The sequence below is a fragment of the Oncorhynchus gorbuscha genome, linkage group LG02 (assembly GCF_021184085.1).
Source record: "Oncorhynchus gorbuscha isolate QuinsamMale2020 ecotype Even-year linkage group LG02, OgorEven_v1.0, whole genome shotgun sequence".
Classification (NCBI taxonomy): domain Eukaryota; kingdom Metazoa; phylum Chordata; class Actinopteri; order Salmoniformes; family Salmonidae; genus Oncorhynchus; species Oncorhynchus gorbuscha.
In genome coordinates this window covers 101,562,235-101,589,715 of record NC_060174.1, presented here as the reverse complement: position 1 = coordinate 101,589,715, position 27,481 = coordinate 101,562,235, and the positions used below count along the sequence as shown (strand labels likewise).

General features: G+C 47.3%; 1 protein-coding gene across 1 annotated transcript in view; it reads right to left on the bottom strand.

The window, feature by feature from the left end:
- LOC124014325 (transcription factor COE1-A-like) overlaps nucleotides 1-27,481 on the bottom strand; it is a 332,099-nt gene that overhangs the window by 15,668 nt on the left and 288,950 nt on the right. The window contains 3 exon segments of the mRNA XM_046329183.1: nucleotides 1,759-1,938; nucleotides 2,865-3,090; nucleotides 9,488-9,553. Of these exon segments, the coding sequence (XP_046185139.1) occupies nucleotides 1,759-1,938; nucleotides 2,865-3,090; nucleotides 9,488-9,553 (472 nt within the window).

The following is a 27,481-nucleotide window of genomic DNA, read 5'->3' as shown; positions in this document are numbered from 1 at the left end:
GGTGGGTGAGCTGAGTGTGGGTGGGTGAGAGTGTGGTTGGGTGGGTGAGCTGAGTGTGGGTGTGTGGGTGAGCTGAGTGTGGGTGGGTGGGTGAGCTGAGTGGGTGGGTGGGTGAGCTGGTGTGAGCTGAGTGTGGTTGGGTGGGTGAGTTGAGTGTGGTGAGCTGAGTGTGGTGGGTGAGCTGAGTGTGGGTGGGTGGCTGAGTGGGTTGGGTGGGTGAGTGTGGTGTGGGTGTGGGGTGAGCTGAGTGTGGGTGGGTGGGTGAGCTGAGTGTGGGTGGGTGGGTGGAGTGTGGGTGTGTGGGTGAGCTGAGTGTGGGTGTGTGGGTGAGCTGAGTGGGTGGGTGGGTGAGCTGAGTGTGGGTGGGTGGGTGAGCTGAGTGTGGGTGGGTGGGTGAGCTGAGTGTGGGTGGGTGGGTGAACAGAGTGTGGGTGTGTGGGTGAGCTGAGTGTGGGTGTGTGGGTGAGCTGAGTGTGGGTGTGTGGGTGAGCTGAGTGTGGGTGGGTGAGCTGAGTGTGGTTGGGTGGGTGAGTTGAGTGTGGGTGTGTGGGTGAGCTGAGTGTGGTTGGGTGGGTGAGTTGAGTGTGGGTGTGTGGGTGAGCTGAGTGTGGGTGGGTGGGTGAGCTGAGTGTGGGGTGGGTGGGTGAACAGAGTGTGGGTGTGTGGGTGAGCTGAGTGTGGGTGTGTGGGTGAGCTGAGTGTGGGGTGGGTGAGCTGGTGTGAGCTGAGTGTGGGTGGGTGAGCTGAGTGTGGTTGGGTGGGTGAGTTGAGTGTGGGTGTGTGGGTGAGCTGAGTGTGGGTTGGGTGGGTTGAGTTGAGTGTGGGTGTGTGGGTGAGCTGAGTGTGGGTGGGTGGGTGAGCTGAGTGTGGGTGGGTGGGTGGGTGGGTGAACAGAGTGTGGGTGTGTGGGTGAGCTGAGTGTGGGTGGGTGGGTGTGTGGGTGTGTGGGTGAGCTGAGTGTGGGTGGGTGGGTGAGCTGAGTGTGGGTGGGTGAGCTGAGTGTGAGTGGGTGAGCTGAGTGTGGTTGGGTGGGTGAGTTGAGTGTGGGTGCGTGGGTGAGCTGAGTGTGGGTGTGTGGGTGAGCTGAGTGTGGGTGGGGGTGAGCTGCGGTGTGGTTGGGTGGGTGAGTTGAGTGTGGGGGTGTGTGGGTGGGTGAGCTGAGTGTGGGTGGGTGGGTGAGCTGAGTGTGGGTGGGTGGGTGGGTGGGTGAACAGAGTGTGGGTGTGTGGGTGAGCTGAGTGTGGGTGGGTGGGTGAACAGAGTGTGGGTGTGTGGGTGAGCTGAGTGTGGGTGTGTGGGTGAGCTGAGTGTGGGTGTGTGGGTGAGCTGAGTGTGGGTGGGTGGGTGAGCTGAGTGTGGGTGGGTGAGCTGAGTGTGAGTGGGTGAGCTGAGTGTGGTTGGGTGGGTGAGTTGAGTGTGGGTGCGTGGGTGAGCTGAGTGTGGTTGGGTGGGTGAGTTGAGTGTGTGTGGGTGAGCTGAGTGTGGGTGTGTGGGTGAGCTGAGTGCGGGTGGGTGGGTGAGCTGAGTGTGGGTGGTGAGCTGAGTGTGGTTGGGTGGGTGAGTTGAGTGTGGGTGTGTGGGTGAGCTGAGTGTGGGTGGGTGGGTGAGCTGAGTGTGGGTGGGTGGGTGAACAGAGTGTGGGTGTGTGGGTGAGCTGAGTGTGGGTGTGTGGGTGAGTTGAGTGTGGGTGCGTGGGTGAGCTGAGTGTGGGTGGGTAAGCTGAGTGTGGGTGGCTAGAAGAGCTGGAGTTGGACTCACTGGCGTAGGGCGAGTTGGCAGCGCTGCCGTTGAGGAAGCTGGGGGATCCTCCCAGGTTGGACATGCCAGTGTTGCCGTAGCCGTTCATGCTGGTGGTCACAGAGCTGTAGTTACTCTGCTGGGGGGTGGAGCTGGGCACATAGCCATGTGGAGACACGCTGCTCGTGTTCCGACTGAAACCTACACACACACACAGAGAGAGAGAGAGAGAGAACAAAGATATCAGTCACCTTTCTGTAGTCACCTAATCATAGAACCACGTAAAAGTGTAACGTCACAGACAAGGTCACAGTGTAACTTTATACAGACAACATCACAGACAAGGTCACAGTGTAAAGTTATACAGACAACATCACAGACAAGGTCACAGTGTAACGGTATACAGACAACATCACAGACAATGTCACAGTGTAACGGTATACAGACAACATCACAGACAATGTCACAGTGTAACGTTATACAGACAACATCACAGACAATGTCACAGTGTAACGTCACAGTGTCAGGTCACAGACAATGTCACTGTGTAACGTTATACAGACAACATCACAGACAATGTCACAGTGTAACGTCACAGTGTCAGGTCACAGACAATGTCACTGTGTAACGTTATACAGACAACATCACAGACAATGTCACAGTGTAACGTCACAGACAATGTCACTGTGTAACGTTATACAGACAACATCAAAGACAATGTCACAGTGTAACGTCACAGTGTCAGGTCACAGACAATGTCACTATGTAACGTTATACAGACAACATCACAGACAATGTCACTGTGTAACGTTATACAGACAACATCACAGACAATGTCACAGTGTAACGTGACAGACAATGTCACTGTGTAACGTTATACAGACAACATCAAAGCCAATGTCACAGTGTAACGTCACAGTGTCAGGTCACAGACAATGTCACTGTGTAACATCACAGACAATGTTACAGTGTAATGTCACAGACAACGTCACAGTGTAACGCCACAGACAACATCACAGACAACGTCACAGACAACATCACAGACAACGTCAAAGATAACGTCACAGACAACTTCACAGACAACTTCACATTCACAAAACACAGCAGCTATATTTCTATTCAGTTACCGGTTTCTATGACGATAGCGCCACACCCGTATCGACCCGCCCCCTCACCCTGATTGGCTCCCTGGGAGGACTCGGACACGTTGACGGCCAGCTGGCCAGGGAAGGAGTTGACCCCCATCATGCCTGCGTGGACGGAGCTGTTGCCCAGGCCGCTCAACTGGTTGTGGTTTCTGGGAACATTGTAAAGAGCCTCCGCTATATCCGCCGTACGCTTCAGAATCATCTCCTGCCAGGAGAACACAGTTAGACGAGCGTTCACATATACACTGGTACCAGACAAGTAGCTTTCATATTAACAACACTGGTACCAGATAAAGTAGCTTTCATATTAACAACACTGGTACCAGATACAGTAGCTTTTATATTAACAACACTGGTACCAGATACAGTAGCTTCATATAAACAACACTGGTACCAGATAAAGTAGCTTTTATATAAACAACACTGGTACCAGATAAAGTAGCTTTTATATTAACAATACTGGTACCAGATGAAGTAGCTTTTATATAAACAACACTGGTACCAGATGAAGTAGCTTTCATATTAACAATACTGGTACCAGACAAGTAGCTTTCATATAAACAACACTGGTACCAGATAAAGTAGCTTTCATATTAACAACACTGGTACCAGACAAGTAGCTTTCATATAAACAACACTGGTACCAGATACAGTAGCTTCATATAAACAACACTGGTACCAGATAAAGTAGCTTTTATATAAACAACACTGGTACCAGATACAGTAGCTTCATATAAACAACACTGGTACCAGATACAGTAGCTTCATATAAACAACACTGGTACCAGATAAAGTAGCTTTTATATAAACAACACTGGTACCAGATAAAGTAGCTTTTATATTAACAACACTGGTACCAGATAAAGTAGCTTTTATATAAACAACACTGGTACCAGATAAAGTAGCTTTCATATTAACAATACTGGTACCAGACAAGTAGCTTTCATATAAACAACACTGGTACCAGATAAAGTAGCTTTCATATTAACAACACTGGTACCAGACAAGTAGCTTTCATATAAACAACACTGGTACCAGATAAGTGGCTTTCATATAAACAACACTGGTAACAGTAACAAGTAGCTTTCATATTAACAACACTGGTACCAGATAAAGTAGCTTTTATATTAACAACACTGGTACCAGATAAAGTAGCTTTCATATTAACAACACTGGTACCAGATAAAGTAGCTTTTATATTAACAACACTGGTACCAGATACAGTAGCTTTCATATTAACAACACTGGTACCAGATAAAGTAGATTTTATATTAACAACACTGGTACCAGATAAAGTAGCTTTTATATTAACAACACTGGTACCAGATAAGGTAGCTTTCATATTAACAACACTGGTACCAGATAAAGTAGCTTTTATATTAACAACACTGGTACCAGATACAGTAGCTTCATATAAACAACACTGGTACCAGATAAAGTAGCTTTTATATAAACAACACTGGTACCAGATAAAGTAGCTTTTATATTAACAATACTGGTACCAGATAAAGTAGCTTTTATATAAACAACACTGGTACCAGATAAAGTAGCTTTCATATTAACAATACTGGTACCAGACAAGTAGCTTTCATATAAACAACACTGGTACCAGATACAGTAGCTTCATATAAACAACACTGGTACCAGATAAAGTAGCTTTTATATAAACAACACTGGTACCAGATAAAGTAGGTTTTATATTAACAATACTGGTACCAGATAAAGTAGCTTTTATATAAACAACACTGGTACCAGATAAAGTAGCTTTTATATTAACAACACTGGTACCAGATAAAGTAGCTTTTATATTAACAACACTGGTACCAGATAAAGTAGCTTTCATATTAACAACACTGGTACCAGATAAGTAGCTTTTATATTAACAACACTGGTACCAGATAAAGTAGCTTTTATATTAACAACACTGGTACCAGATAAAGTAGCTTTCATATTAACAACACTGGTACCAGATAAGTAGCTTTTATATTAACAACACTGGTACCAGATAAAGTACATTACATTACATTTAAGTCATTTAGCAGACGCTCTTATCCAGAGCGACTTACAAATTAGCTTTTATATTAACAACACTGGTACCAGATAAGTAGCTTTTATATTAACAACACTGGCACCAGATAAGTAGCTTTTATATTAACAACACTGGTACCAGATAAAGTAGCTTTTATATTAACAACACTGGTACCAGATAAAGTAGCTTTTATATTAACAGCACTGGTACCAGATAAGTAGCTTTCATATTAACAACACTGGTACCAGATAAGTAGCTTTCATATTAACAACACTGGTACCAGATACAGTAGCTTTTATATTAACAACACTGGTACCAGATACAGTAGCTTCATATAAACAACACTGGTACCAGATAAAGTAGCTTTTATATAAACAACACTGGTACCAGATAAAGTAGCTTTTATATTAACAATACTGGTACCAGATGAAGTAGCTTTTATATAAACAACACTGGTACCAGATGAAGTAGCTTTCATATTAACAATACTGGTACCAGACAAGTAGCTTTCATATAAACAACACTGGTACCAGATAAAGTAGCTTTCATATTAACAACACTGGTACCAGACAAGTAGCTTTCATATAAACAACACTGGTACCAGATACAGTAGCTTCATATAAACAACACTGGTACCAGATAAAGTAGCTTTTATATAAACAACACTGGTACCAGATACAGTAGCTTCATATAAACAACACTGGTACCAGATACAGTAGCTTCATATAAACAACACTGGTACCAGATAAAGTAGCTTTTATATAAACAACACTGGTACCAGATAAAGTAGCTTTTATATTAACAACACTGGTACCAGATAAAGTAGCTTTTATATAAACAACACTGGTACCAGATAAAGTAGCTTTCATATTAACAATACTGGTACCAGACAAGTAGCTTTCATATAAACAACACTGGTACCAGATAAAGTAGCTTTCATATTAACAACACTGGTACCAGACAAGTAGCTTTCATATAAACAACACTGGTACCAGATAAGTGGCTTTCATATAAACAACACTGGTAACAGTAACAAGTAGCTTTCATATTAACAACACTGGTACCAGATAAAGTAGCTTTTATATTAACAACACTGGTACCAGATAAAGTAGCTTTCATATTAACAACACTGGTACCAGATAAAGTAGCTTTTATATTAACAACACTGGTACCAGATACAGTAGCTTTCATATTAACAACACTGGTACCAGATAAAGTAGATTTTATATTAACAACACTGGTACCAGATAAAGTAGCTTTTATATTAACAACACTGGTACCAGATAAAGTAGCTTTCATATTAACAACACTGGTACCAGATAAAGTAGCTTTTATATTAACAACACTGGTACCAGATACAGTAGCTTCATATAAACAACACTGGTACCAGATAAAGTAGCTTTTATATAAACAACACTGGTACCAGATAAAGTAGCTTTTATATTAACAATACTGGTACCAGATAAAGTAGCTTTTATATAAACAACACTGGTACCAGATAAAGTAGCTTTCATATTAACAATACTGGTACCAGACAAGTAGCTTTCATATAAACAACACTGGTACCAGATACAGTAGCTTCATATAAACAACACTGGTACCAGATAAAGTAGCTTTTATATAAACAACACTGGTACCAGATAAAGTAGGTTTTATATTAACAATACTGGTACCAGATAAAGTAGCTTTTATATAAACAACACTGGTACCAGATAAAGTAGCTTTTATATTAACAACACTGGTACCAGATAAAGTAGCTTTTATATTAACAACACTGGTACCAGATAAAGTAGCTTTCATATTAACAACACTGGTACCAGATAAGTAGCTTTTATATTAACAACACTGGTACCAGATAAAGTAGCTTTTATATTAACAACACTGGTACCAGATAAAGTAGCTTTCATATTAACAACACTGGTACCAGATAAGTAGCTTTTATATTAACAACACTGGTACCAGATAAAGTACATTACATTACATTTAAGTCATTTAGCAGACGCTCTTATCCAGAGCGACTTACAAATTAGCTTTTATATTAACAACACTGGTACCAGATAAGTAGCTTTTATATTAACAACACTGGCACCAGATAAGTAGCTTTTATATTAACAACACTGGTACCAGATAAAGTAGCTTTTATATTAACAACACTGGTACCAGATAAAGTAGCTTTTATATTAACAACACTGGTACCAGATAAAGTAGCTTTTATATTAACAACACTGGTACCAGATAAGTAGCTTTTATATTAACAACACTGGTACCAGATAAAGTACATTACATTACATTTAAGTCATTTAGCAGACGCTCTTATCCAGAGCGACTTAAAAAATAGCTTTTATATTAACAACACTGGTACCAGATAAGTAGCTTTTATATTAACAACACTGGCACCAGATAAGTAGCTTTTATATTAACAACACTGGTACCAGATAAAGTAGCTTTTATATTAACAACACTGGTACCAGATAAAGTAGCTTTTATATTAACAACACTGGTACCAGATACAGTAGCTTTCATATTAACAACACTGGTACCAGATAAAGTAGCTTTTATATTAACAACACTGGTACCAGATAAAGTAGCTTTTATATTAACAACACTGGTACCAGATAAAGTAGCTTTCATATTAACAACACTGGTACCAGATAAGTAGCTTTTATATTAACAACACTGGTACCAGATAAAGTAGCTTTTATATTAACAACACTGGTACCAGATAAAGTAGCTTTCATATTAACAACACTGGTACCAGATAAGTAGATTTTATATTAACAACACTGGTACCAGATAAAGTACATTACATTACATTTAAGTCATTTAGCAGACGCTCTTATCCAGAGCGACTTAAAAAATAGCTTTTATATTAACAACACTGGCACCAGATAAGTAGCTTTTATATTAACAACACTGGTACCAGATAAAGTAGCTTTTATATTAACAACACTGGTACCAGATACAGTAGCTTTCACAGAGCAACACTGATGACAGTTTAAATGGCCAATCAGCAGTTGACACCGTCTCCCGACCTCTGTCTGGGTAAACAGCTGAGGAATGGACCTGGAACCATATTCAAATTCTGCAATGGATGCAATGACTGACCATCCATGACATCAACATCACAGTTTTAACCATGTTATGAGGCTATATAGAACCAGCCTATATGTTGTGTTCTGGTGGGGTACGACAGTAGAACCAGCCTATATGTTGGGTTCTGGTGGGGTACGACAGTAGAACCAGCCTATATTGTAAGTCGCTCTGGATAAGAGCGTCTGCTAAATGACTTAAATGTAAATGTATATGTTGTGTTCTGGTGGGGTACGACAGTAGAACCAGCCTATATGTTGTGTTCTGGTGGGGTACGACAGTAGAACCAGCCTATATGTTGTGTTCTGGTGGGGTACGACAGTAGAACCAGCCTATATGTTGTGTTCTGGTGGGGTACGACAGTAGAACCAGCCTATATGTTGTGTTCTGGTGGGGTACGACAGTAGAACCAGCCTATATGTTGGGTTCTGGTGGGGTGCGACAGTAGAACCAGCCTATATGTTGGGTTCTGGTGGGGGACAGTAGAACCAGCCTTTACAGTAGAACCAGCCTATATGTTGGGTTCTGGTGGGGTACGACAGTAGAACCAGCCTTTATGTTGGGTTCTGGTGGGGTACGACAGTAGAACCAGCCTTTATGTTGGGTTCTGGTGGGGTACGACAGTAGAACAAGCCTATATGTTGTGTGTTCTGTTGTTCTGGGGAAACAGCCTTTATGTTGTGTTCGACAGTAGAACCAGCCTATATGTTGTGTTCTGGTGGGGTACGACAGTAGAACAGCCTAGTTGTGTTCTGGTGGGGTACGACCAGCCTATATGTTGTGTTCTGGTGGGGTACGACAGTAGAACCAGCCTATATGTTGTGTTCTGGTGGGGTACGACAGTAGAACCAGCCTATATGTTGTGTTCTGGTGAGGTACGACAGTAGAACCAGCCTATATGTTGGGTTCTGGTGGGGTACGACAGTAGAACCAGCCTATATGTTGGGTTCTGGTGGGGTACGACAGTAGAACCAGCCTATATGTTGGGTTCTGGTGGGGTACGACAGTAGAATCAGCCTATATGTTGGGTTCTGGTGGGGTACGACAGTAGAATCAGCCTATATGTTGGGTTCTGGTGGGGTATGACAGTAGAACCCTGTTACACTACTGTACCTGTCAACATGTAGAGTTCACATCAGTACCCCTGTTACATTACTGTACCTGTCAACATGTAATGTTCCCTGTATATTACTGTTACTCCACTCCTCTTGTCTAGACAGGGTGACACTAAGTAGGTCACAAATGACCTGCTGTATGTTCAATGTGTCATGACTATTTTCACAAAGTGGAAATACATTGGTTATAGTGGGGATAATTAATGTGGACATGTCTTGGAAGTATTTGATGAATATTTAATCAGGTATGCTATTAGCCACCGGAGATGAATGAATAATGACGTCTAACTGGTGTGAGCGGGGACGTAGGGGGATGTGGCAGAGTGTGGCAGGGACAGAGAGAGAGATGGTGTCTGTCTGAACTGCACCTGGTTGTTGTGAGGCATCCCATACAGAGCCTCCACGAGGTCTGCTGCCCTCTTCAGAATCACTTCCTGTAGAAAGAGAGAGAGGGATGGAAGTAGGGAGAGAGAGAAAGAAAAGAAAGAAAGAAAGAAAGAGCGAGAGAGAGAAAACGAGAGAGAGAAAGCGAGAGAGACAGAGAGCGAGAGAGAGAGCGAGAGAGAGAAAAAACGAGAGAGAGAGAGAAAGAAAGAAAGAGCAAGCAAGTGAGAGAGAGAAAACGAGAGAGAGAAAGCGAGAGAGACAGAGAGCAAGAGAGAGAGAGCGAGAGAGAGAAAACGAGAGAGCGAGCGAGAGAGAGAGAAAAAGAGAGAGAGAAAGCGAGAGAGAGAGAGCGAGAGAGAGAGAAAGAGAGAGAGAACGGGTGAGATGGTGTAGCAATATATTGTTGTTCAGCAATAAACATTGAAAGACCTCATATTTGTGGTTCTGTCATCTACTGTAAAACCCTCAACTTTCACCTCTGTCCTGGCTCTTCTACAGTGCAACATGCAATTTAGTATTTTCCTGGATTACCTTGAACATTCCCTTTTAGTGAGTACCATCGCCAACAACCTAAAACATTGGAACTATACTGTATTGACAGGGAGACAGAGAGAGACAGAGAGAGAGAGAAAGAGAGAGAGAGAGAGACAGAGAGAGAGAGAGAGAGAGAGAGAGAGAGAGAGAGAGAGAGAGAGAGAGAGAGAGAGAGAGAGAGAGAGAGAGAGAGACAGAGAGAGAGAGAGAGAGAGAGAGGGAGAGAGAGAGAGAGAGAGAGACACACACAGAGAGAGAGAGAGAGAGAGAGAGAGAGAGAGAGAGAGAGAGAGAGAGAGAGAGAGAGAGACAGAGAGAGAGACACAGAGAGAGAGAGAGAGAGAGAGAGAGAGAGAGAGAGAGAGAGAGAGAGAGAGAGAGAGAGAGAGAATAGCACCAGTATTGCTCTCTACATCTGCTTTCAATTGGAGAAAGACAATGAAATCTGTGTGAAAAGGTCACTAAAAGACTTCTTCATTGGTGTTGGGAAATAATTCAGCAAGAACAGTTCTCTCTCAGAAGACATTTCCATGGCAATTAGACAATAGTCTTCAGCACAAAAACATTCTTGTTAATGAGAAACAATTATTGAAGTGTGGGGGGGGGAGTATCCCGAGCCAAGCTGAGCCAACTGCCTGAAGTAGTGTTGTGTTTGCCGTTAGCTGTTGTGTGTTTGCCGTTAGCCTCCCTCTACTCCAACTCATCAAACGCTTTATGGCAGCAGTGGGAACTTCACTCTTATCTTCAGTCTAAGACACAGGCCCCCAGGGACAACAGTAATTCCATTAAGTTCTGTGTTATTTTCGACTTGTTTTGTTAAATACGTTGTTTGTTGTTGTTGTCTATAAAGCATTTTTATGTGTTGTCAAGTCCATTATGTCTTCGCGTAAAAAAAAATATTTCTTAAAGTAAGCCATTTCGGTGCCTTTTTGGAGTTTTCGGCTTGGTTTCTGTATAGGCACTTTGTGACATCTGCTGATGTAGAAATTGCTTTATAAATAAATACATTTGATTTGATTCATGCAACTTGGTCAAAACATTTCTGTCATGAAGAGCACATGTTCAACTTTATCAAAATAAAAAAAAGTAAAAATGTCAAAAATTAATTTGGGAAGTGACTATTAAGTGCCAAATAAAGTAACAGGACTGACTGTATCAGAGGTGACTGTATCAGAGGTGACTGTATCAGAGGTGACTGTAACGGAGGTGACTGTAACGGAGGTGACTGTAACGGAGGTGACTGTAACGGAGGTGACTGTATCAGAGGTGACTGTAACGGAGGTGACTGTATCAGAGGTGACTGTAACGGAGGTGACTGTAACGGAGGTGACTGTATCAGAGGTGACTGTATCAGAGGTGACTGTAACAGAGTTGACCGTATCAGAGTTGACCGTATCAGAGTTGACCGTATCAGAGTTGACCGTAACAGAGGTGACTGTAACATGGTTGACCGTAACATAGTTGACCGTAACAGAGTTGACCGTATCAGAGTTGACCTTAAGATGGTTGACCGTATCAGAGGTGACTGTAACGGAGTTGACTGTATCAGAGGTGACTGTATCGGGGTTGACAGTATCAGAGTTGACCTTAACATGGTTGACCGTAACAGAGTTGACTGTAACAGAGTTGACCGTATCAGAGGTGACTGTAACGGGTTGACCATAACAGAGTTGACCGTATCAGAGGTGACTGTAACGGGGTTGACCTTAAGATGGTTGACCGTAACAGAGTTGACCTTAACATGGTTGACCGTAACAGAGGTGACTGTAACGGAGGTGACCTTAACATGGTTGACCGTATCAGAGTTGACCGTAACAGAGTTGACTGTAACGGAGTTGACCGTATCAGAGTTGATAGTAACAGAGTTGACCGTAACAGAGTTGACCGTATCAGAGTTGACCGTATCAGAGTTGACCTTAACATGGTTGACCGTAACAGAGTTGACCGTATCAGAGTTGACCTTAAGATGGTTGACCGTATCAGAGGTGACTGTAACGGGGTTGACCGTAACATAGTTGACCGTATCAGAGTTGACCGTATCAGAGTTGACCTTAAGATGGTTGACCGTATCAGAGTTGACCTTAACATGGTTGACTGTAACAGAGTTGACCGTATCAGAGTTGACCTTAAGATGGTTGACCGTATCAGAGGTGACTGTAACGGGGTTGACCGTATCAGAGTTGATGACCATAACAGAGTTGACCGTATCAGAGTTGACTGTAACAGAGTTGACCGTATCAGAGTTGATGACCGTAACAGAGTTGACCGTATCAGTGTTTACTGTAACAGAGGTGACCGTATCAGAGGTGACTGTAACGGAGTTGACTGTATCAGAGGTGACTGTATCGGGGTTGACCGTATCAGAGTTGACCTTAACATGGTTGACTGTAACAGAGTAGACCATATCAGAGTTGACCGTAACAGAGTTGACCGTATCAGAGTTGATGACCATAACAGAGTTGACCGTATCAGAGTTTACTGTAACAGAGTTGACTGTAACAGAGTTGATGACCATAACAGAGTTGACCGTATCAGAGATGACTGTATCAGAGATGACTGTAACAGAGTTGACCGTATCAGAGTTGATGAACAGAGGTGAACAGGGTTGTAACAGAGTTGACTGAGAGTTGACTGTAACAGAGTTGACTGTAACAGAGGTGACCGTATCAGAGTTTACTGTAACAGAGTTGAGTTGACTGTAACAGAGTTGACCGATGACTGTAACAGAGTTGACCGTATCAGAGTATAGGAGTTTGCCACATTAAAGAGCCAGCCCTATTAACTGTACAGTAAAACCCTTCTACCCTGATCAGATCAATCTGTTTTCCTCTTTCCATTCCTCCTTTCTCTCTCTGATTATATTTACGCAGACACCTGTGTCTGAAGGGCCCTTTTTAAAAGTTAATGTGTTGGGCCCACAGCGTGAGGCCTCGGAACGACTAGCAGAAAATTGCTCTCCAGTTCCCAGCGTTAACCTCTGCTGTGAACACGGCATGCAGCACGTATATGTAGGTGTGTGTGTAGGTGTGTGTGTGTGTGTAGGTGTGTGTGTGCGTGCGTGTGTGTGTGCGGCGCTGGAACATATCGCCTCTCAATCAGCAGCTGAATCCCGGGGCCGTACTGACAGAACATGACGAGGAGGTCAGAACAGCAATAATGAGTTTAGTGCGCTGTCCAAGGTGCTAAATTCACTCAATTATGCCAACGCTGCCACTGTGTTAACCTCTCATTACTGCCTCAGTGGGCCGGTGAAGGGCTGGGGGAGGAAGGAGAGGAGAGGACGCTCCACTCCGACGCCGTCAGAGACACACACCCCACACACCCCACCTACCTGGCTCCTGAGCTATTCTCCTAATGGCCCTCAGGACATTTCTCTCTTCCAAAACGCTCTGCTCTCTCTCTCTAAATCTAACATCTAAACTCTCCATCTCATCATGTTTACACGACGATAGATAAATTGAGGATCTGCTGATGCTAACAGAGGGTGTTGTGGGTGACATCGGCATGATCCATTGGCTTGGTGAATGTAACCCAAGTCTATTTCGAAGAAGATACAGTAAACCAAGGAAGTTACAGTAAACTCAGGAAGTTAGAGTAAACTCAGGAAGTTACCGTAAACACAGGAAGTTACAGTAATCATTCACTCTTTCACTCACTCTCTCTCTCTCTCTCTCTCTCTCTCTCTCTCTCTCTCTCTCTCTCTCTCTCTCTCTCTCTCTCTCTCTCTCTCTCTCTCTCTCTCTCTCTCTCTCTCTCTCTCCTCCTTCTCTCTCTCTCTCTCTCTCTCTCTCTCTCTCTCTCTCTCTCTCTCTCTCTCTCTCTCTCTCTCTCTCTCTCTCTCTCTCTCTCTCTCTCTCTCTCTCTCTTCTCTCTCTCTCTCTTCTCTCTCTCTCTCTCCCTGCCTCTCTCTCTCTCCCTGCCTCTCTCTCTCTCACTCTCACTCTCTCACTCTCACTCTCTCAATCTCGCTTTCTCAATCTCGCTCTCTCACTTTCTCTCTCACTTTCTCTCTCACTTTCTCTCCCTCCCTCCCTCCCTCCCTCCCTCCCTCCCTCCCTCCCTCCCTCCCTCCCTCCCTCTCTCTCTCTTTCTAGGGGGGAAGTGACTGTACACAGACTGTAACTGAGGCTTTTCCTGGGTAAATGATGATTGGTCCTAATGTGATCACCATACATTAGGGAGAGGAAATGGTGGGAAGAAACACCTGGGTCATATCTAGATGTAAAGAACACATTCACATACCAGCCAGGCCAGCAAGTACATGACACATTTATCCCTGAGCTTGTTCATTTGCAATTGTATCATTTCCTAATGTTCAATTAGACCCATAATACAAGCAGGGTCAGAGTCGTTCATCTTGTATAGAGTGATCAAAATGATGATGTCATCCTTTTGCTGCCCAGCCCGTGCTCCACTGCACCCCTGATCCCTCTCTCTAATGCAGCAGGCTACTAGGATTTCATTAGGAGACAGTGGATATAGGGTCTCCTCTCCTCTCCTCTCCTCTCCTCTCCTCTCCTCTCCTCTCCTCTCCTCTCCTCTCCTCTCCTCTGCTCTGCTCTGCTCTCTTCTCCCCTGCTCTGCTCTCCTCTCCTCTCCCCTGCTCTGCTCTGCTCTCCTCTCCCCTGCTCTGCTCTCCTCTTGCCTGCTCTGCTCTGCTCTTCTCTCCCCTGCTCTGCTCTCTTCCTCTCTCCCCTGCTCTGCTCTTCTCTCCCCTGCTCTGCTCTCTTCCTCTCTCCCCTGCTCTGCTCTTCTCTCCCCTGCTCTGCTCTCTTCCTCTCTCTGCTCTCTCTCCTCTCCCCCTGCTCTCCTCTCCTCTCCCCTGCTCTCCTCTCCTCTCCCCTGCTCTCCTCTCCTCTCCCCTGCTCTCCTCTCCTCTCCCCTGCTCTCCTCTCCTCTCCCCTGCTCTCCTCTCCTCTCCCCTGCTCTTCTCTCCTCTCCCCTGCTCTGTTCAGCTCTCCTGTTCTCTCCCCTGCTCTCCTCTCCCCTGCTCTCCTCTCCCTGTTCTGCTCTCCTCTCCCCTGCTCTGTTTAGCTCTCCTGTTCTCTCCCCTGCTCTCCTCTCCCCTGCTCTCCTCTCCCCTGTTCTGCTCTCCTCTCCTCTCCCCTGCTCTCCTCTCCTCTCCCCTGCTCTCCTCTCCTCTCCCCTGCTCTCCTCTCCTCTCCCCTGCTCTGTTCAGCTCTCCTGTTCTCTCCCCTGCTCTCCTCTCCCCTGCTCTCCTCTCCCCTGTTCTGCTCTCCTCTCCCCTGCTCTGTTTAGCTCTCCTGTTCTCTCCCCTGCTCTCCTCTCCCCTGCTCTCCTCTCCCCTGTTCTGCTCTCCTCTCCTCTCCCCTGCTCTTCTCTCCTCTCCCCTGCTCTGTTCAGCTCTCCTGTTCTCTCCCCTGCTCTCCTCTCCCCTGCTCTCCTCTCCCCTGTTCTGCTCTCCTCTCCCCTGCTCTGTTCAGCTCTCCTCTCCTCTCCCCTGCTCTCCTCTCTCCCCCTGCTCTCCTCTCCTCTCCTCTCCTCTCCTCTCCCCTGCTCTCCTCTCCTCTCCCCTGCTCTCCTCTCCCCTGCTCTCCTCTCCCCTGCTCTCCTCTCCTCTCCCCTGCTCTGTTCAGCTCTCCTGTTCTCTCCCCTGCTCTCCACTCCCCGGCTCTCCTCTCCCCTGCTCTGTTCAGCTCTCCTGTTCTCTCCCCTGCTCTCCTCTCCCCTGCTCTCCTCTCCCCTGCTCTCCTCTCCTGTCCCCTGCTCTCCTCTCCCCTGCTCTCCTCTCCCCTGCTCTGTTTAGCTCTCCTGTTCTCTCCCCTGCTCTGTTCAGCTCTCCTCTCCTCTCCCCTGCTCTCCTCTCCCCTGCTCTCCTCTCTCCCTCTCTCCTCTCCCCTGCTCTGTTCAGCTCTCCCTGTCTCCTGCTCTCCCCCTGCTCTGTTCAGCTCTCCTCTCCTCTCCCCTGCTCTCCCAGCTCTCCTCTCCCCTGCTCTGCCCTCCTCTCCCCTGTCTCCCTGCTCTCCTCTCCTCTCCCCTGCTCTGCCCTCTCTCCTCTCCTCTCCCCTGCTCTCCCTGCTTCAGCTCTCCTCTCTCTCCTCTCCCCTCCTCTCCTCCCTCCTCTCCTCTCCCCTGCTCTGTTCAGCTCTCCTCTCCTCCCCTCTCCTCTCCTCTCCTCTGCTCTTCTCTCCTCTCCCTGCTCTCCTCTCCCCCCTGCTCTCCTCTCCTCTCCCCTGCTCTCCTCTCCTCTCCTCTCCTCTCCTGCTCTGTTCAGCTCTCCTCTCCTCTCCCTCTCTTCTCTCCTCTCCCTGCTCTCCTCTCCTCTCCCCTGCTCTGTTCAGCTCTCCTCTCCTCTCTCCCCTGCTCTCCTCTCCCCTGCTCTGTTCAGCTCTCCTCTCCTCTCCCCTGCTCTTCTCTCCTCTCCCCTGCTCTCCTCCTCAGCTCTCCTCTCCTCCTCTCCTCTCCCCTCTCTTCCTCTCCCCTGCTCTCCCTGCTCTGTTCAGCTCTCCTCTCCTCTCCTCTCCTCTCCTCTCCCCTGCTCTGTTCAGCTCTCCTGTTCTCTCCCCTGATCTGTTCAGCTCTCCTGTCCTCTCCCCTGCTCTCCTCTCCCCTGCTCTCCTCTCCCCTGCTCTCCTCTCCCCTGCTCTGTTCAGCTCTCCTGTTCTGTCCCCTGCTCTCCTCTCCCCTGCTATGTTCAGCTCTCCTCTCCTCTCCCCTGCTCTCCCCTGCTCTCCTCTCCCCTGCTCTGCCCTCCTCTCCCCTGCTCTCCCCTGCTCTCCTCCTCTCCCCTGCTCTGCCCAGCTCTCCTCTCTCTCCCCTGCTCTCCCCTCTCCTCTCCCCTGCCTCTCCTCTCAGCTCTCCTCTCCTCTCCCCTCCTCTCCTCTCCTCTCCCCTGCTCTGTTCCTCTCCTCTCCCCCTCTCCCTCTCCCTCTCTCTCTCTCTCTCTCCCTCTCCCCTCTCCCTGCTCTGTTCAGCTCTCCTCTCCTCTCCCCTCTCTCTCTCCCCTGCTCTCCTCTCCCCTCTGCTCTCCTCTCTGTTCAGCTCTCCTCTCCCTGCTCTCCTCTCCTCTCCTCTCCTCAGCTCTCATGTCCTCTCCTCCTCTCCTCTCCTCTCCTCTCCTCTCCTCTCCTCTCCCCTGCTCTGTTCAGCTCTCCTCTCCTCTCCTCTCCCTGCTCTCCTCTCCCCTGCTCTCCTCTCCTCTCCCCTGCTCTCCTCTCCTCTCCCCTGCTCTCCTCTCCTCTCCTCTCCTCTCCTCTCCTCTCCTCTCCTCTCCTCTCCTCTCCTCTCCCCTGCTCTGTTCAGCTCTCCTGTTCTCTCCCCTGATCTGTTCAGCTCTCCTGTCCTCTCCCTGCTCTGCTCTCTCGGTACTCCCTCATTCACTAATACTGCATGATAAAATGTACTAAAACATAATAACAGTATAGAAGAAGCATAAGGCTTTCAATGGTTAATAAATGTATTTTCTTACATGGAGATTTATTTAAATCCAATCATAAGAATACAATTTTAGAAATGTGAAGAGGCCCAGAGCAGCAATATTTTACTGGTGTTTCACACTGGGTTGTGCCCATCTGAAAATATGAGAGAGCTGTGATGATATAATCGCTTTCTCCTTTACTGTGGGTTTCTATGTGTCATCTCTGTGTCATTTGGCTGACTCGTGCAGGGTGGCCTTCGCTGGCAAGGAGGAGCAGAGTCAAAACGCTCCGTGTGATCATACATGACATCATCATGGGTAACAGGATCACGACAGCGCTCGGTGAGACTACACAGTATGATGTCATCTATGAGTGGCTCACTGACCACAAAAAAAGGCTGACATTGTATCTTCACTGGTATGACTTTAATATAGTACAGTATAGTCGCTACATCCAGATAGCAGATGTTCTGAAAGAGCTGCAAAACCTGGACCCGTACAAATCAGCTGGGCTTGACAATCTGGACCCGCTATTTCTGAAACTATCTGCCGCCATTGTCGCAACCCTTATTACCAGCCTGTTCAAACTCTCTTTCATATCGTCTGAGATCCCCAAGGATTGGAAAGCTGCCGCAGTCATCCCCCTCTTCAAAGGGGGAGACACCCTGGACCCAAACTGTTACAGACCTATATCCATCCTGCCCTGCCTATCTAAGGTCTTCGAAAGCCAAGTCAACAAACAGGTCACTGACCATCTCGAATCCCACCGTACCTTCTCCGCTGTGCAATCTGGTTTCTGAGCCGGTCACGGGTGCACCTCAGCCACACTCAAGGTACTAAACGATATCTTAACCGCCATCGATAAAAGACAGTACTGTGCAGCCGTCTTCATCGACCTCGCCAAGGCTTTCGACTCTGTCAATCACCATATTCTTATCGGCAGACTCAACAGCCTCGGTTTTTCGGATGACTGCCTCGCCTGGTTCACCAATTACTTTGCAGACAGAGTTCAGTGTGTCAAATCGGAGGGCATGCTTTCCGGTCCTCTGGCAGTCTCTATGGGGGTGCCACAGGGTTCAATTCTCGGGCCTACTCTTTTCTCTGTATATATCAATGATGTTGCTCTTGCTGCGGGCGATTCCCTGATCCACCTCTACGCAGACGACACCATTCTATATACTTTCGGCCCGTCATTGGACACTGTGCTATCTAACCTCCAAACGAGCTTCAATGCCATACAGCACTCCTTCCGTGGCCTCCAACTGCTCTTAAACGCGAGTAAAACCAAATGCATGCTTTTCAACCGATCGCTGCCTGCACCCGCATGCCCGACTAGCATCACCACCCTGGATGGTTCCGACCTTGAATATGTGGACATCTATAAGTACCTAGGTGTCTGGCTAGACTGCAAACTCTCCTTCCAGACTCACATCAAACATCTCCAATCGAAAATCAAATCAAGAGTCGGCTTTCTATTCCGCAACAAAGCCTCCTTCACTCACGCTGCCAAGCTTACCCTAGTAAAACTGACTATCCTACCGATCCTCGACTTCGGCGATGTCATCTACAAAATGGCTTCCAACATTCTACTCAGCAAACTGGATGCAGTCTATCACAGTGCCATCCGTTTTGTCACTAAAGCACCTTATACCACCCACCACTGCGACTTGTATGCTCTAGTCGGCTGGCCCTCACTACATATTCGTCGCCAGACCCACTGGCTCAGGTCATCTACAAGTCCATGCTAGGTAAAGCTCCGCCTTATCTCAGTTCACTGGTCACGATGGCAACACCCATCCGTAGCACGCGCTCCAGCAGGTGTATCTCACTGATCATCCCTAAAGCCAACACATCATTTGGCCGCCTTTCGTTCCAGTACTCTGCTGCCTGTGACTGGAACGAATTGCAAAAATCGCTGAAGTTGGAGACTTTTATCTCCCTCACCAACTTCAAACATCAGCTATCCGAGCAGCTAACCGATCGCTGCAGCTGTACATAGTCTATAGGAAAATAGCCCACCCATTTTCACCTACCTCATTCCCATACTGTTTTTATACTGTTTTATTTATTTATTTTTCTGCTCTTTTGCACACCAATATCTCTACCTGTACATGACCATCTGATCATTTATCACTCCAGTGTTAATCTGCAAAATTGTATTATTCGCCTACCTCCTCATGCCTTTTGCACACATTGTATATAGACCGCCCATTTCTTTCTACTGTGTTATTGACTTGTTAATTGTTTATTCCATGTGTAACTCTGTGTTGTCTGTTCACACTGCTACGCTTTATCTTGGCCAGGTCGCAGTTGCAAATGAGAACTTGTTCTCAACTAGCTTACCTGGTTAAATAAAGGTGAAATAAATAAATAAAAATAAAACATCATATCAGTCCTGGAGACATAATGATGATACTTGATCAATATGGCCCCACTGTTTTTATCCCACGTTGAGAGGAAAAGGGGAGAGAGAGAGAAAGAGATGAGGGGAGAGAGAGAGAAAGAGATGAGGGGAGAGAGAGAGAAAGAGATGAGGGGAGAGAAAGAGAAAGAGATGAGGGGAGAGAAAGAGAAAGAGATGAGGGGAGAGAAAGAGAAAGAGATGAGAGGAGAGAAAGAGATGAGGAGAGAGAGAGAGAGAGAGAGAGAGAGAGAGAGAGAGAGAGAGAGAGAGAGAGAGAGAGAGAGAGAGAGAGAGAGAGATGAGGAGGGAGAGAGATGAGGAGGGAGAAAGGGAGAGATATGAGGAGGGAGAGAGGGAGAGGGAGAGGGATATGAGGAGGGAGAGAGGGAGAGGGAGAGGGATATGAGGAGGGAGAGAGAGAGAGGGAGAGGGATATGAGGAGGGAGAGAGAGAGAGAGATATGAGGAGGGAGAGAGGGGGAGAGAGAGATATGAGGAGGGAGAGAGAGAGATATGAGGAGGGAGAGAGAGAGATATGAGGAGGGAGAGAAAGGGAGAGAGATGAGGAGGGAGAGAAAGAGAGAGAGAGGGAGAAAGGGAGAGATATGAGGAGGGAGAGAGGGAGAGAGGATATGAGGAGGGAGAGAGAGAGAGAGAGAGAGAGAGAGATGAGAGGAGAGAGAGGAGAGAGAGAGATGAGAGAGAGAGAGAGGAGAGAGAGAGAGATGAGGAGGGAGAGAGAGAGAGATATGAGGAGGGAGAGAGAGAGAGAGAGAGAGAGATATGAGGAGGGAGAGAGGGAGAGAGAGATATGAGGAGAAAGAGAGGGAGAGAGAGAGATGAGGAGGGGGAGAGAGAGGAGGAGGAGAGAGGAGATATGAGGAGGGAGAGAGAGAGATGAGGAGGAGGAGAGAGAGAGATGAGGAGGGAGAGAGGGAGAGAGATGAGGAGGGAGAGAAAGATAGAGAGAGGGAGAAAGGGAGAGATATGAGGAGGGAGAGAGGGAGATATGAGGAGGGAGAGAGAGAGGGATAAAGGAGGGAGAGAGAAGAGAGAGAGGGAGGAGAAGAGAGAGAGAGGTATGAGGAGGGAGAGAGGGAGAGAGGAGAGATATGAGGAGGAGAGAGGAGAGAGAGAGATATGAGGAGGGAGAGAGAGAGATATGAGGAGGAGAGAGAGAGGAGGAGAGAGAGAGAGATATGAGGAGGGAGAGAGGGAGAGAGATGAGGAGGGAGAGAGGGGAGGAGATGAGAGGGAGAGAGAGAGAGATGAGGAGGGAGAGAGAGAGAGAGATGAGGAGGGAGAGAGGGAGAGATATGAGAGAGGGGAGAGAGATATGAGGAGGGAGAGAGAGAGAGATATGAGGAGGGAGAGAGGGAGAGAGATGAGGAGGGAGAGAGGGAGAGAGATGAGGAGGGAGAGAGGGAGAGAGATGAGGAGGGAGAGAGGGAGAGAAAGAGAGAGAGATGAGGAGGGAGAGAGGGAGAAAGGGAGAGAGATGAGGGAGGGAGAGAGATATGAGGAGGGAGAAAGGAGAGAGAGGAGGAGAGAGGGAGAGAGATGAGGAGGAGAGAGGGAGAGAGATGAGGAGGGAGAGAGGGAGAGAGATGAGGAGGGAGAGAGGGAGAGAGATGAGGAGGGAGAGAGGGAGAGAGATGAGGAGGGAGAGAAAGAGAGAGAGAGGGAGAGAGATGAGGAGGGAGCGAAAGAGAGAGAGAGGGAGAAAGGGAGAGAGATGAGGAGGGAGAGAAAGAGAGAGAGAGGGAGAAAGGGGGAGAGATGAGGAGGGAGAGAAAGAGAGAGAGAGGGAGAAAGGAGAGAGATGAGGAGGGAGAGAAAGAGAGAGAGAGGAGAAAGGGAGAGAGATGAGGAGGGAAAGAAAGAGAGAGAGAGGGAGAAAGGGAGAGAGATGAGGAGGGAGAGAAAGAGAGAGAGAGGGAGAAAGGGAGAGAGATGAGGAGGGAGAGAGGGAGAGAAAGAGAGAGAGAGGGAGAAAGGGAGAGATGAGGAGGGAGAGAAAGAGAGAGAGAGGGAGAAAGGGAGAGAGATGAGGAGGGAGAGAGGGAGAGAAAGAGAGAGAGAGGGAGAAAGGGAGAGAGATGAGGAGGGAGAGAGGGAGAGAAAGAGAGAGAGAGGGAGAAAGGGAGAGAGATGAAGAGGGAGAGAAAGAGAGAGAGAGGGAGAAAGGGAGAGAGATGAGGAGGGAGAGAAAGAGAGAGAGAGGGAGAAAGGGAGAGAGATGAGGAGGGAGAGAAAGAGAGAGAGAGAGGGAGAAAGGGAGAGAGATGAGGAGGGAGAGAAAGAGAGAGAGAGGGAGAAAGGGAGAGAGATGAGGAGGGAGAGAAAGAGAGAGAGGGAGAAAGGGAGAGAGATGAGGAGGGAGAGAAAGAGAGAGAGGGAGAGAAGGGAGAGAGATGAGGAGGGAGAGAGGGAGAGAAAGAGAGAGAGAGGGAGAAAGATGAGATGAGGGAGAGAGGGAGAGAAAGAGAGAGAGAGGGAGAAAGGGAGAGAGATGAAGAGGGAGAGAAAGAGAGAGAGAGGGAGAGAGATGAGGAGGGAGAGAGGGAGAGAAAGAGAGAGAGAGGGAGAGAGATGAGGAGGGAGAGAGAGGGAGAAGGGGAGAGAGATGAGGAGGGAGAGAAAGAGAGAGAGAGGAGAAAGGGAGAGAGATGAAGAGGGAGAGAGAGAGAGAGAGGGGAGAAAGGGAGAGAGATGAAGAGGGAGAGAAAGAGAGAGAGAGGGAGAAAGGGAGAGAGATGAAGAGGGAGAGAAAGAGAGAGAGGGAGAAAGGGAGAGAGATGAAGAGGAGAAAGAGAGAGAGAAAGATGAAGAGGGAGAGAAAGAGAGAGAGAGAGGGGAGAAAGGGAGAGAGATGAGGAGGGAGAGAGGAGAGAGAAAGAGAGAGAGAGAGGGAGAAAGGGAGAGAGATGAGGAGGGAGAGAGGGAGAGAAAGAGAGAGAGAGAGGGAGAAAGGGAGAGAGATGAGGAGGGAGAGAGGGAGAGAAAGAGAGAGAGAGGGAGAAAGGGAGAGAGATGAGGAGGGAGAGAGGAGAGAGAGAGAGAGAGAGAGAGAGAGAGAGAGAGAGAGAGAGAGAGAGAGAGAGAGAGAGAGAGAAAGGGAGAGAGATGAGGAGGGAGAGAGGGAGAGAGAGAGAGAGAGAGGGAGGGGTGGGGTGAATACTAGATGTCGCCGACAGACACTTCCACCCTGTTTCTAGCTCCTGTGCAGTATTCAGTTATTTCTCACATTATTTGCTCAGAGCATGTCTTGTAAAATTACCTACAGCCAAAAATAACTTTGGGATATTAGATTGGTGGTAAATCACTAGAAATTACACTTCCCTGACCTGGATCCTGTTTGAACTTCCTGCTCTATTCATCCCAGGGGGCTGCACCAAAACACAGACACCAGAGAAGAGGAAGAAGAAGTGGGATCCTAGTCAGACTCAGGCAGCGTGCATACATCTACCACTTCCCAGTACATTACACGCTAACGTTCATTCCCTGGACAATAAAGTAGACAAGATCAGGGCGAAGGTCTCCTTCCAGAGAGACATGAGAGCCAACACCGCTACGGCTCTCAAGGAACACTGGACTATGCGCAAACTGGAACCTGCATATCCCGAGGCCGCATGTATTGTATCTGGCGACTTTAATAAATGAAATCTGAGGAAAATGCTACCAAAGTTCTATCAACAGATATCCTGTGCTACACGCGCAAACAGACCCTGGATCATTGCTACTCTCCCTTCCGGCACGGCTACGAGGCCCTCCCCTGACCTCCCATCAGCGAATCAACTCTGCTCCTCCCAACCTATAGGCAGAAACTTAAGTAGGAAGCTCCCGTGGTAAGAACAGTTCAACGTTGGTCTGACCAATCGGAATCTATGCTTCAAGATTGTTTTGATCACACGGACTGGGAAATGTTCCGGATAGCCTCTGAGAAGAGCATTGATGTATACACTGACTCGTGACTGGGTTCATCAGGAAGTGTATAGAGGATGTTGTTCCCATAGTGACGATTAGAACTTATCCAAACCAACGCGTGAACCACCATATCCATGGCAACGGGACTAGGAACATGGACATTTACAAAGAAGATCAGCCATGAGGCAAAACGACAGTACTGGACAAAGTGGAGTTGCAATTCAACGGTTCAGACACGAGACGTATGTGGCAGAGACTCTAGACAATCATGGTCTATAAAGGGAAAACGTCCACGTTGCGGACCAGTGTCCTCAGAGCATGTGCAGACCAGCTGGCTGGAGTGTTTACGGACATATTCTCCATATCCCGCTCTGTTGGCCCCATTTTCTTCAAGACGTCCACCATTGTTCCTGTTCCCAAGAAAGCGAAGGTAACTGAACTAAATGACTCTTGCCCCGTAGCACTCACTTCTGTCATCATGAAGTGCTTTGAGAGACTAGTCAAGGACCATATCACCTCCACCTTATCTGCCACCCTAGACCCACTCCAATTTGTATGATGCCCCAACAGATCCACGGACGAAGCAATCGCCATCGCACTTCACACTGCCCAATCCCACCTGGATAAGAGAAACACAAGAATGAGAGAGAGAGAGAGAGAGAGAGAGAGAGAGAGAGAGAGAGAGAGAGAGAGAGAGAGAGAGAGAGAGAGAGAGAGAGAGAGAGAGAGAGAGAGAGAGAGAGAGAGGCTTGTGTCTGGCTACGGCTGGCCTCACAGTGTGTTGTGTTAATCTGGGTAACTTTGACATTTGGAATACCGAACGTTGGCTTTTCATTGAACAGATGCCTTATATAGCTGAGTGAGTTAACGTATGTATCTGACAAAAAGCTATGAAACAAACATGCCGAGGGCATGGATGGAGGTTGTTGCTGGGGAATAGTTCAGTCCTGGCGGCCCCAGATGGTCCTGTTGAACGCAGGTCAAGGGGGATCATGTTGAACACAGGTCAAGGGGGATCATGTTGAACGCAGGTCAAGGGGGACCTGTTGAACACAGGTCAAGGGGGATCTGTTGAACACAGGTCAAGGGGGACCTGTTGAACACAGGTCAAGGGGGACCTGTTGAACACAGGTCAAGGGGGACCTGTTGAACACAGGTCAAGGGGGATCTGTTGAACACAGGTCAAGGGGGATCTGTTGAACACAGGTCAAGGGGGATCTGTTGAACACAGGTCAAGGGGGATCTGTTGAACACAGGTCAAGGGGGACCTGTTGAACGCAGGTCAAAGGGGACCTGTTGAACGCAGGTCAAGGGGGATCATGCTGAAGGCAGCCTCTGTCTCTGCCTCTGTCTCTCTGTAGTGGTGTGAATATTCACTGAACAATTAGACTGTCTGCTCTCCCCTCCTAATCTCTTAATAACACAGCCCACTACCCTGTCTGTCCCCACCAGCCTGCCTGCCTGCCTGCCTGCCTGCCTGCCTGCCTGCCTGCCTGCCTGCCTGCCTGCCTGTCTGCCTGTCTGTCTATTGTCTAATCCCAGGCCTGATGTGTTATCAACTCAGACCATTCTAATCTAGACTGAATAGAAAGGTATTCATTCCACTCTCTCTCTCTCTCTCTCTCTCTCTCTCTCTCTCTCTCTCTCTCTCTCTCTCTCTCTCTCTCTCTCTCTCTCTCTCTCTCTCTCTCTCTCTCTCTCTCTCTCTCTCTCTCTCTCTCTCTCTCTCTCTCTCTCTCTCTCTCTCTCTCTCTCTCTCTCTCTCTCTCTCTCTCTCTCTCTCTCTCTCTCTCTCTCTCCCTCTCTCTCTCTCCGATTCTCACTGACAGATAACTACATTTGTTTGTCATATAAAGGTGAAGTAGTTCTGATAAAATAACATGAGATCCACACAGTCTCTCTACCTCTCTCTCCATTTCCCTCCCTCCCTTTGTCTCTCTGTGTCCCTTTCTCTTCCTCCCTCTCTCTCCTTGACTTTCTTTAACAATCTCCCTCTCACTCTTTCTCTCTCTCTCCCCCTCTCTCTCTCTCTCTCTCTCTCTCTCTCTCTCTCTCTCTCTCTCTCTCTCTCTCTCTCTCTCTCTCTCTCTCTCCTCTCTCCTTCTCCCTCCCTCTCCCTCCCTCTCCCTCCCCTCTCCCTCTCCCTCTCCCTCTCCCTCTCTCCTCTCTCTCTCTCTCTCTCTCTCTCACTCTCTCTCCCTCCCTCTCCCTCCCTCTCCCTCTCCCTCTCCCTCTCCCTCTCCCTCTCCCTCTCCCTCTCCCTCTCCCTCTCCCTCTCCTCTCCCTCCCTCCCTCTCCCTCTCCCTCTCCCTCTCCTCTCTCTCTCTCTCTCTCTCTCCTCTCTCTCTCTCTCCCTCTCTCTCTCTCTCCCTCCCTCTCTCTCCCCCCTCCACCCTGGGAGATTGAGTCCAGCAGTTGAAGAGTGTCGTCAACAAACAGTTATTACCTCAATAAAGGAGGAGATCGATAGGGCAGAAATGAGCAGCCTAGCTGGTGATATCAGCAGAGAGGAGAGGACAGCCAGAGAGGCTGCTGGGAAAGAAATGACCTACACAATGGAGCTTCTATTGGTCACCCTTGTCCAAACACTTCACAAGACGTTACACAACTAAAGACGTAAAAAATGAGATGATTTCTCTCTGGCCGTTTTATTTTTTCCTTCTCATGACCTTTAGAGTCTACATGTGTAACTGTTTACACGTATAGACTCTGATTGGACAGTTAGGTTCCAGAATGTGGACTGATTGGTCAGTTAAATTACAGGAAGTGTGAGACCACATGCACAGACTCCCAATCACTCCCTCTCTGTTCACCCAGCCATGTTCACAAGGCTATAATCTGCTGTGATGATCCAATGAATGTTATATCCACTGGAGCTTTCCTATAATGATGTGCACTGAGAGTCGGGAAGCAAGTTCAGGGAGTGAGTGTTTTAATAAATAAACGTAACATTAAACAAAACAAGAAAACCCGAACAACGCACAGACAAGACACGGGAACAGAAACAATGACGCCTGGGGAAGGAACCAAAGGGAGTGACAATCAGTGCCTTGCAAAAGTATTCATCCCCCTTGGTGTTTTTTCTATTTTGTTGGATTACAACCTGTAATTGAAATGGCTTTTATCTGGATTTCATGTAATGGACAAACACAAAATAGTCCAAATTAGTGAAGTGAAATAATAAAAATAGAACACGTAAAAGTGGTTTCTGTATATGATGTATTCACCTCCTTTACTGTGAATCCCCTAAATAAGATCTGATGCAACCAAGTACCTTCAGGAGTCACATAATTAGGTTCACCTGTGTGCAATCTAAGTGTCACATGATCTGTCACATGAAGGGGCGGCAGCGTAGCCTAGTGGTTAGAGTGTTGGACTAGTGACCGGAAGGTTGTGAGTTCAAACCCCCGAGCTGACAAGGTGTCGTTCTGCCCCTGAACAGGCAGTTAACCCACTGTTCCCAGGCCGTCATTGAAAATAAGAATGTGTTCTTAACTGACTTGCCTGGTTAAATAAAGGTAAAATTTAAATTAAAAAATGATCTGAGTATATATACACCTGTTCTGAAAGGCCCCAGAGTCTACAACACCACTAAGCAAGCGACACCATGAAGACCAAGGAGCTCTCCAAACAGGTCAGGGACAAAGTTATGGAGAAGGTTGGGTTAAAAAAAATATCTGAAACTTTGAACATCCCACCGAGCGCCATTAAATCCAATATAAAAAATACAAAG